The sequence below is a fragment of the Augochlora pura genome, chromosome 7, assembly GCF_028453695.1.
Source record: "Augochlora pura isolate Apur16 chromosome 7, APUR_v2.2.1, whole genome shotgun sequence".
NCBI lineage: Eukaryota > Metazoa > Arthropoda > Insecta > Hymenoptera > Halictidae > Augochlora > Augochlora pura.
The window spans coordinates 19,458,683-19,470,293 of NC_135778.1; the positions used below are offsets into that span (position 1 = coordinate 19,458,683).

The 11,611-nt window shown below is 35.0% G+C and overlaps 1 protein-coding gene across 1 annotated transcript; it reads right to left on the reverse strand.

Moving 5' to 3' along the window:
• Positions 1–1,229: 1,229 nt before the first annotated feature.
• LOC144473657 (uncharacterized) lies at positions 1,230–11,482 on the reverse strand. The gene is made up of 12 exons (XM_078187740.1): positions 11,226–11,482; positions 10,541–10,793; positions 9,656–9,759; positions 9,001–9,336; positions 8,621–8,939; positions 6,351–6,659; positions 4,748–5,001; positions 3,921–4,173; positions 3,709–3,809; positions 2,648–2,983; positions 1,782–2,057; positions 1,230–1,435 (listed from the first exon to the last, which is right to left on the reverse strand). Exons 1-12 carry the CDS (start codon positions 11,418–11,420, stop codon positions 1,388–1,390), a joined length of 2,784 nt encoding a protein of 927 aa, XP_078043866.1. The 5' UTR covers positions 11,421–11,482; the 3' UTR covers positions 1,230–1,387.
• Positions 11,483–11,611: the final 129 nt, after the last annotated feature.

An 11,611-nucleotide genomic window follows, 5' to 3' on the forward strand; every position in this document is an offset into this window, starting at 1 on the left:
AGGCTATTCCTCGGGAATATACGTTGCGGGGTCTTAAAGTTGACACTTTCAGCTTCAGTTTAAGCTATATGAAGTCAAAATTGCTCCACGAGAACGAGATGAAAACTCGCGTAAATTCCAAAAATGAGCTACGGACTGTCTAACACCGTCGAATAGTTGATTAAAAAATTCATGAAAAAATCTCCGGGCATTTCTCGGGAATGTACGTTACGGGGTCTTAAAGTTGACACTTTCAGCTTCAGTTTAAGCTATAGAAAGTCAAAATTGCACTACGAGAACGTGATTGAAAACTCGCCTAAGATCCAAAAATGAGCTTTGGACTGTCTAACACCGTCGAATAGTTGATTAAGAAATTTATAAAAAATTCCCAGGCCATTCCTCGGGAATGTACGTTACGGGGTCTTAAAGTAGACACTTTTGGCTTCAATTTAAGCTATATAAAGTCAAAATCACTCCACGAGTACGTGATTGAAAACTCGCCTAAGTTCCAAAAATGAGCTTTGGACTGTCTAACACCGAAGAATAGATGATTAAAAAATTCATGGAAAAATCTCCGACCATTCCTCGGGAATGTACGTTACGGGGTCTTAAAGTAGACACTTTCGGCTTCAGTTTAAGCTCTATAAAGTCAACATTGCTCCACGAGAACGTGATGAAAACTTGCCTGTATTCCAAAATTGAGCTACGGACTGTCTAACACCGTCGAATAGTTGATTAAAAAATTTCAAAAAAAAATCTCCGGCCATTCCTCGGGAATATATGTTACGGCGTTTTAAAGTAGACACTTTCGGCTTCAATTTAAGCTATATAAAGTCAAAATCACTCCACGAGTACGTGATTGAAAACCCGCCTAAATTCCAAAAATGAGCTTTGGCTGTCTAACACCGTGGAATAGATGATTAAGATATTCATAAATAAATCTCCGGGCATTCCACGGGAATGTACGTTACGGAGTCTTAAAGTAGACACTTTCAGCTTCAGTTTAAGCTCTATAAAGTCAAAATTGCTCCACGGGAATGTGATTGATCTATATTGACTATATTAGTTTTATTATATATAATATAATATATAATCTATTATTATTGACTATATACCGCGAACATTATTTTTCATGATGTCGAAATCTAACTTATGAGTTTCACTACTCATCCTGGAGGTAAGGTTAGTCATTTTCATATCGGCAAATTCATCCCTACGAAGCTCGATGTATCCATTATACGCCGTTTGTAAAATAAATAATGTATATAACAATATAGAGATTTTATTAAGAACCATATTACTTTCTATATAAACGCTCTATACAATATTTTTGTCTGTATAATCTTTTCGTATAGAATGTCAAAGTTCAAACGGCCAACACTAAATGAATTGTTTTCACGTTGAAGTATCAGTATTGTCGTAGCAACGTGAAGTATGAAACCGCTGTGCTTATAACCTGTAACAGAGAATACATAAAATTGTCATATTCAATGATAGTTTTCTTTTCGTATTGAGAATTTTTATTCGAAATTTTTGTTTTTATCTCAGGCTAAGATCAGTGGGTTTGATATCGATCTATTCAACCGACCTCCGACATCGGTAATACACGCGGAATGCAATGTTTTATCCGAATACAGGAATAAATACTAACTATTTCATAATAGTGTTGAATTAAAACATTTTTTTCGTCGCGTTGGTCGATAGGATCGATACGAGGCTCACTATAATCTTAGCCTCGCACTAATATTTCTATTCGAGATTCAACCCTCTCCCGGATTAATTATCAATAAAATAATTATTACCCTAGTATACGTTTCCAATGACACTATGAAAAATCCTCCGGCCGTTAAACAACAAGGCACCCTTGACCTTACCATGACCAGTTGTAAATCAGACTCCATATTTTTTCCACTGCGATTCGTTCGCAAAACTGGCCATTCGGTAGAATAAGCGGACTCGGCGATTTCCAAGCTCTGACGCAGCACGCAGTCGCAGCTGTAGGTGAACATCAGTAATTGGCAAATACAACCAGTTAAATGAAAAGTGAAGGTAACTCGTTTGGCGGTTGAGGCGTCCTCCTACAAGACATTGAGCAATTAAAACGTTAAGCACCCAAGAAATCGTTTAAAGAAAGGCAATAATAAGTAGACTACAGATCATTTATGCAAAATAAAAATATTATAGCACGATTGGAACACTCGCACAAGTAAAATAAAAATTTATCTTAATTCTTAACAAATTTTAATAAGTTAAACACAATCTAACCTACTTAGCGTTGTCAAAAATGCATAAAAACTGCAGTCTATTAATAAGTAAGGAATAAATGGAGAAACTCTAGCAACTATGTACATCAATTTCTCAAAAAGACAAGAAACAATTAACAGTTAAATTTCTATAATTTTCTTGACTTTCTTCAAAACGATCTAAAATGAACATCGAATAAGTCAAACATCGTAACAACAACAAGTTAAAAGATACTATTCTTGCTTGATGTATCATTAAATACGTTTTTTTCTAGATGGTTTATAAACAATTCGTTCTTAAATTGATTGTTTCTCAGTGAAATTCGTAATTGCAGAGGCACGTGACTTTTAAAATCCACGTTTTTCTAATTTCGACAAGTCATTAAAATAAATGGTTAGTTTTTGTGTTATTTACATATACTAACCAGAAGCATCAAGTAGCCGTCGAGGCACATCAGTATACTAAAAATTAATATTTGTCCGAGTACAATGAACGTGAACAATTGTTCCACTCTCTGGCAATACGCTATAAGCGCCTGGTGTTGCTTGATGCAGTCTTTGAACGTGGCATAACAATTGTCTACGTAATAGTCTGGAATCGGTTTCGATATTCCGGTACGTTTTTCCATGTTTTTCCCTACGTGCACGTTTACGATTCTGTACTGTAAAATGCGGAACTGTGTAGCTATGTGAAGATTCACGACGCACACGAAGTTATCCACGCAAAGGTAACCAATTCCGTACGAGAACAAAATAAAAATCTGTGGAAGAATAGAAAATTCCACGTTTAAGTACACATTTTCCAGTGTACATTATTCAGTTAAATGTGTTACGCAAATTGTTAAAAAATAACTTGTAAAAAATACTTATAAAAAATTGTAAAAAAATACAGAATAAGCCGATCAAATATCATCGGGTGCTTCGTACATAGATCGATATAATCTTTATGTTCGTTTGTAAGCTGAAACAAAATGACAATGGTACTCGAATGGGTGAAACTGTTGAAAATTAATTGTTCTTGCAATGGTTTTATTAACGCGAAGAGTGACATTGTTATTCTTTTATTCACAGTTACATCGGAACATTGTCTTTATACGTCCATGTACTAAACACTTCTTGTTTCGTTTATGATTGTTTATTAACAGATAAATAATTTTCAATTAAACAGATAAAAACAGTTAAAACTGCTGTTGTATTCCATTGACTATATTAATATCATCGAAAGAAGAAATATATTTTTATCCAACATGCGTTTTTTTATATAAATGGTAAAGATGATTTTTATTTCGCATAAAGATTCACAGTTTACTAATTACTGTACAAGCAAAGTGACAGACTATTACAAAATTGCAGTACTTTACGAGTGTAAATTGAAAATTTCATTCCAATTCTGTGCGACAATCATTTTAATAATACGGATGAATCAGTGAATGTGATTAGAATGAAATTAAAAATTTGATAACACTTTCTTCCTAGACGTCAGTACCTCAACTAAAAATGCAATTTCGAAAATATACGGCTGCATAAAAATATCAGTGTGTAGGTTGAACAGAAGTTTTCGATTCAAATCGTTATTCCCAAAATATGCTAAAAAGTGAAAGAGTTTAGTGTAAGCAAATTATGAATATTATTCATAAAAAGGTTCGAAACTTTTGAAAAATCGGTATCCGTTGCTTAAATAGAAGTTGACCTACTCACCTATACCCGGCTCTATCAAGTAACAGACGGCCGTTCCTTGGGCAAAAAAATTGAAGGAGCAAATGAAGAATATGCACTGAGCTTTGCACTGATTCAAAAACGTTTTCTCGTTAGTATCGTAGTTCGTGTGCCAGAAGTTGTCCTGTAAGTACACTAGCAACTCTTTGAATTGCTTCTTGTGTAGGTATAAAGCCGCTATCTTTAATGTGACTAAACCCCCCGTGAAGAGATTGCACAATGCAAACATGGTATCCTAAAAATCAAATAAAAAGATCTATATTTGTTTATTTAGTATACGTATGCGAAACAAAAATATAACAAAAGATTTTGGATATAAATATAAAATATGAATACAGGGATATACTAATAAGTTGTGCAGCAGTTCATAGTTATTTATTTTTATAGATATAGGAAAATAGCAAAATCTATAGAAAATTTCAATTGCTGTATGTTTGTTTCATTTAGGCGTTTCCTTTGGTTGAATACGATTTCAAAGAACTGTAAAAAGAACATTGAGTTATCATCGATCAGCCGACAGTTCCCTGTCACAAGGAATAGCATAACAGGCTGCGTTTGTAAATTGATACGTCGTACATTACCTTGATTCACGGGGATCGGTTTTACGCTCGTGCCAGATACAATTTCAAAGTAAAACCTGTAGTATTTCTATTCGCCGAATCAATTAACTTCTCACCGAATAATCTCAACTGTGCTATTCTCCAATTTGAAATCATACACTAACGTTTTACACGTTGCTAATTTCCTACGTTTCGACACGATCCCAATGTTACACGGTCTAAAATGGCAACTTCAAATAATCGACTCACTTCGAACGAGATCGTGGAAGAAAAGTACACGTCTCTGGAGTGTACCACCAAGCCCAACACCATAAAGGTGAACGCGAACACGAACGCGGCCCGTCTTCGACGTTCCTCGGTAGGATTCATTGCGATCCAAATGCCGGTCAGCTTCAGATAAAAGGAAGTGACGAATAGAGAAAAGTCCTTGGTCTCCTCCGCACGCATTTTGAATTTCGTGCGACGACTGGAACGATTTTGAGTTTCGAATGTCGCCGGAGAGTCTCACCAGAAGATCATTAAGGATGCGACAGCAAAGTGCCTTCGGTCGCTCTGCGACTTTGATCTACTTCTTTATTCAGATCGCAGGTGTCGTTACATCATCCGCGACTCTACACGATTCATTTTTTAATTTGAAACTCTGCTGTAGGTAAAGCGAAGGGACCCCATGCACCTTGCAATTTTGATCTATTTCTACCTTTTATTCAAATCGCAGGCGCCGTTATATTCGTCGCGAGTCTGTATGTTGCATTTTTTAATTTGAAGCGGATATAAGTCGAAGGTGTGTTCCACGTATCCTGCGACTTTGATCTACTTCCACCCTGTACTCAGCTCGTGAGAGACTCATTACACGACCTCGCGTGTACCTGATGCATAAATTGTACGATCGATGCGCTATGCGTGATTTAGACATGATGACCGTTGATTACCCGGGACGGTATATTGAACAACTCCGAGTTATCTCTCTGGCTGTAAGAAGAATTCAGTGATGCGTGTGACGTTACTTGTTACTAATATGACAGTGACTGATCTGTGAATGATATTTCTCTGCTATTATGAAAATTGATCGATCCGAAGCGAGTTCCCGTCCTCAAAGTGAAGTAGAATGAAGAAATTAGTTGTCGTCGCACTGTCACGTCGATTCAACACGTTCTTTTCTGATATAAAGGAAATATTTTTTTTTTTTAGTAAGGTTTTAACGTTGCATTGACATCAGGGTCATTAGCGACGAGATCCATTAATGAATTAGATTTTGGTGGCGAGATTGGAGGCAAATAAATATTCCAAGGTATTTTTTATGTTCTTTTCCGAGGTCAGTGCCGTGTAGGCTTCAAATCTACTGCAATCGTATAGAAGGTGGTGAACAAAGATTTGAGTACGACAGGTGTTGCAGGTTGGTGGTTCCGTTTTTTTTCAGTAAATGTTTCTGTGTAATTCTGGTGTAACCGGTCCTCAGGCGAGACATTATTATCCTCTTCTTCCTGTTCAGATCATTGGTAGAAATTTCTTGCATGAAGTCTTCAACCACATTGTGGATTTTTGTTCTTTTAGAGGTGATCCAGATCTGATTCCATTGCATTCCAACAATATTCTTGAAGTGGTTGATGAGCTCGGTGAGATCAGTGGGTGAGCATTAGGATGTTTTTAATTAGTTCGCTTTTTTCTTTTTCAAGGGGTTTAAGTAATGCTGGGATGACGCTCATAGAATCGGATTAAATAACATAATTTTGGGAGTTGTTAACCTGGATTAGTTTTAGGGCGTTATATATTGCGTAGGCTTTAGCGGTGAAAATAGATGCTTGGTTAGGAAGACGATGTTTAAATGCCTCGTTTCCCATGACGATGGCATAACCTACTCCATGATCTGATTTTGAGGCGTTTGTGTACAGTTTATTATGATGGAGATATTTATTGTCATCGAGTTCTAAAGATTTGATGATGTATTCTTGACTAGTACTTGTATCCTTTGCAGAGTCGGCTAAATCTATATCAATTTGGGGTGTTAAGATGGTCCAAGGGGCTATTGTTTTCTGTTTGCGTTCCATGATTGGAATATTTTCTAATGCAGAGGATAGGAGTTCATTGATTTTAATTTGTTTTTTTGGAATATAAGTTATTGAACTTGTTTTTGAAGATGTAATTAAAGGTGGGGTCATTAGGTCTAGAGGATATTCTCAAGGCATATGAGACACATAATAATCTGAAGGAAATATTGTTAATCAATGTGTGCGTGAGATTTGAACCTTGTGCTCTCTCTCTCTCTCTCTCTCTCTCTCTCTCTCTCTCTCTCTTTCTCTCTCTCTCTCTCTCTCTCTCTCTCTCTCTCTCTCTCTCTCTCTCTCTCTCTCTCAGAATTATAGAGAAAGTAGTGCTTTCCTAAATGGTCCTCATATGGCCGATGGAGTGATGTCCTTCCCTATAGTGGCTGTGTCTGTGTGTCTCTGTGTGTGTGTGTGTGTGTGTGTACTGTGATTCGTGACAACTGCTTGCTACAGCAGCTCCGTTTGTACAGCCTGATTAAGAAGAATAAGTGACGTAGAGATTATGAAGGTGGGTGTGGGATTGCTGGATATAATCGAATCGGGTATTTTCTTTAGATTCGGATCAGAAGACAATAGATTAATGTTGTGTGAACTGATTTGTAGATTTCTGGGATTTTTCATGACCAACAACAATTGTAACACTGCTCAAATTAAGACAAGGGATGCACTTTATAAGTGCATACATATGTATGTAACGTCACGAAAGGAACAAATTTAGCTGATTAAGGTATTGTTGAAGAAAAATATTGCATAGTACAATCAAAAACTTCCATGCTGATCAACTTTGACAAAAAACTTGTTGTTATCACTGTTTAATACTGAAAATACAAATTATTAATTTAGGCAATGTCGCTTTCAAGGACAGACGAGAAAATATTAGTAAAAAATGTCGGAGTACAATATTATACAAAAGTAATAGTCTGAAATCAAGTTTAAGATGTAGACAGTGACATTAAGATTTACAGACAAGATTTTTATATGTTTAAATTGGATTATTTATTGAAGTAAAAACCTTGATAGTTTCTTATAATATAATAAAAATGAATATTGACCATAGACATAGTGACATCAATACTGATCGATTTCTTCAATCGACTTCCTCAGTAACGTGAAATATGAAGCTGCAGTCGTCCACACCTATAAAAATCAAATTAATTAATACAAAACATCATCGGTGTAGCCTGACATTTTCCCTCGTCGTTATTTACGAATTGAAAGTTAACTTTGCACTTTATAAAAGCACAAATGTCGTTTTAAGAGAAAATTATGCGATAGGAGGAACACTATTCACGAAAGCTAGCTTCTTTGAACAAAAAAAAAAGCCGACAAATTATGTAAACTTATTACAAATACAATTTTGTACCAAAATTGCATTCTATTAATTATAACTTTTCCATTAGTTATAATTAAATATTAAAAAAACTCGAAACTTAAGTTACAAAAGAAAAGTTATTTTATATTTTCATTGTATTGTTTTATGGGGAATCATATATCTTTCAGGGACACTCTATATATTGCAATATATCATAAAATAAAGAGTATATTACATGTTTGTAATGATTTGAGAAGATTAATATCACGCGAAAATACGATATTTCAAAAAGGGTCTGTAAAACTATTTTTATTAAATTTTATTGCTTTTTTTATTGGAAACAGTATGATCACGCTTCTATGCATGATTTTGTTTTACAATAAAAATCAAATTTTTTGCAGCATTGATTTTACCTGCTTGTTATTAGTATACTAGTTTTTAGTTTACTAAGAGTAGTAGTTTTCTTTGGTAAGAAAAGATTTAATTTCAGTAAAAAGAGAATTTTTGCACATATGTCCTTCTCCCGAATAGCTGCCGAATAAACTAATTAGTTTTTGAGACATTTTTGTTACCAGATCGCAAAATATTTCGAGAAAATTGCGAAAAATACCTGAAGAAAATAACCTACGAGGTACTTTATCATTGAAAAGTCTATAAATTTGATCATTTATAGAATATTGAAATTTCCACTTAAATACATACATAGAAGGATCAATATTTTTTATGTTCTAGATCAGAACATCCTCTCATAGATGCAAGAAAGAGTTTATTGTTTTAAAGTTGATTGTGTTTTTTCATTAATTTTTCGTACCTTCGTGTACGTTTCCAAAGATATAGGAAAGAATCCTTTGGCCGTTATGCAGCAAGGATTTCTGGACCTTAAGATGACCAATTTAAGGTCTCTCCGCAACATTCTTCCATATTTATTCATCAGCATTGAATACCAGGGAGCGTTAAAAATCGCTGGAGCTACGTTCAAACTTTCTTGTATCACACCGTCGCAGGTGTAGGTGAACATGAGCAACTGGATAAATTCGGTACACAAGAAAGACATGAAAGTATAGCGTCTTCCACTGTCTGGGGCTCCCTGGACAACATATCTCAAATGTTAGTGAATCATGTTTGCATTTAATAGAAAATTTACTTACCAAAAGTATTTGCAATCCGATGAGGGTGATTATAAGGCTGTAGCTGATCATTTCTGCCAACACTATCAAACTGAATACCCTCTCGAGCTTTCGGCAGTACGAAATGAGTGCCTGGTGATGTTGTATGTTGCGTCTGAAGGCAGCGTAACATCTTTCTGCGACGTCTAATGAAACTTTTCCCATCTTCTCGCTAGAAATCTCTTCTTGATTCGTATAACTCAGGTATGTCAGTCTGTGCTGCAGTATGCGAAACTGTACAGCCACGTGCATGTTGATGATACACAAGAAATAGTCGAAACAAGTGTAACAGACACCGATTTGGTACAGCATTAAAAACTGTTCCGAAAACAAATTTTCAATTCAATTATTATCATCTCGACAAAAAAAATTAATTTTAATACGTAACTTTGTCACTTTATATAAAATTTTATCAAAGTGTAATGAAAATGATATACACGAAAATCGTAGTAAAGTAAACGTGAATCGATTACACAAGGTGCGGTGAAAATAGAGGCTAAACTTCCTTACAGATATTACTTTATGTCTCGGCTGAATCAATTAGTGCGAAGGAAAATATAATCACACCATTGCATGCATTAATATCATGATTTTCGATCCCAATTGAAGATAAAAAAACTGATCAAAATGATGATACCTCAAGGACAAACGCTATCTCGAAATACGGTGTCATACTCATTGGTAGATCTACTGGTATAATGAACGGAAGTAGCCTATCGGATTCGTTTTTTCCAACATTTGCTGTAATCGGTCAGTTTCATTAACAATAGTTAGGTATTTATTAGGTAAGTTATATAAACACGGTGTTTAATGTAATTAATTTCTATGATCGCAACATGCATGTACCACACTAAGGAATATAACTATAGCACCACCCTCATTTTTGAGTATTTCGAACTTCTGGATGAGAATGCAAAAATATTTATGAAGTTGCTTCTAAATAATCATTGTTTGTATCGATAGAAAATTGTAATAAATCTTTTTAATATTCATTGTTTCTCATACCCTTTCACCTCGTATAATCGACATCTTTGTATTCCCATCCAGAAGTCCGAAATACTCAAAAATGGGGGTGGCACTATAGTTATGCTCTTCAGTGTACAATAAAAAAGCTGTGTAATGCTGTATGATAATGTATGTGGACTAAAAGTAATTGCTTTTGAAAGTACTGTTCTGTTAGCGATATTAATCCACTATTATTCGTAAAACTTTCAGAATGTCGTTAAACGTCATTAGAAAATATATGAAATAAACGCAAAATTAAAATGATAATTAATGATAAAAAACACACACACAACACTTGTTACCCTTAAACTAATAACATAAAAGAAAATCAGTTGTCGTTAAATCATTTGCTACCCGTCAGTTCCAATATAATCGATTACTAACCTACCATAAAGAACAATCGTACATGTCGAAAAATATCTTTTACTTTAAGGAAAATCGTAAATGGAAAATCATCTCACGAGACGATTCCTAATTGAAAGGGCTTCGAACTTTTCACTTTAATTTGTTGGCTTACCTATCATCGGTGTTATCATGAAACAAAGTACAGTTGCGTACGTGAAGAGGGTGAAGCAACCGATGCCGATCGCAGAAAGACGCTTACACTTGTTCACCAACTTTAGCTCGAACGCGTCGTAATTCGAACGCAAGAATTTTTCCTCCAGGTGAGACACTAATGCAAAAAAGTCTTCTCTATGCAAAAACATGAGGCTCAGTTTGAACAAACTCAGAGACGTGGTTACAGTGTTCAAACCTGTGTATAATAATTCCTGTAAATATGAAAATATGATATCTGGAATTTATGAAAGCTTCTCAGTCTCCGTTAAAGGAATACATTAGAATAAGTTCGGTATGGCTTGATATTATTAATAGATATGATATCCTCAAATTGATAAATCTGCAATTTAATATTCTAAAATTGGAAAGTTTGAAAATTCTGAAATTTACTTTTCTGTAATATGAAAATCTGCAACTTGAATGTATAATTTGATATTTTGAAATCTTTAAGTCTCTAAAAATTAAATCAGCTGTTAAGAATACAGCAGAATACAATTTATGTAAATTTTGATATTCAGAAATTTGAAAAATTGAATTTTATGTAAATACCCCATACAGATAAGCGCCAGGTGGTCGATCATTGTTATAATTTCATCAGTTTCACCCATTCATGTAATTAGACTAATTTTGCCAAAAAAACTTACGCTCGAATCGTCGGTACTCGTGATAACACCTATTGTTTGAATGACAATGCAGAAAGAGAGATGATAAATCGTGTAAATCAACACGAGGTATCTGCAGTATAGCTCGCTGCGATTTTTATGCATCCAGATACCGGTACACTTTGTAAGCATGGAGGTCAGAGCGACCGAGAAATCGTCGCTATCCGAGAAAAACATTTTTACTTTTGAGCGATAACAGATTTCACCGGCGTTCTTTCATGCGAAAGCAAGTTCTGGCTACTCCAATATACTTATTCCGACCGATTCATATTTCAAGCCGCCTGAATTTACCGGCATCCAACATTCATCGGTTGAATACATGGTAATCACTCTTATTACTACGTGTGCGTCGTCATTCGTCCGTGCAA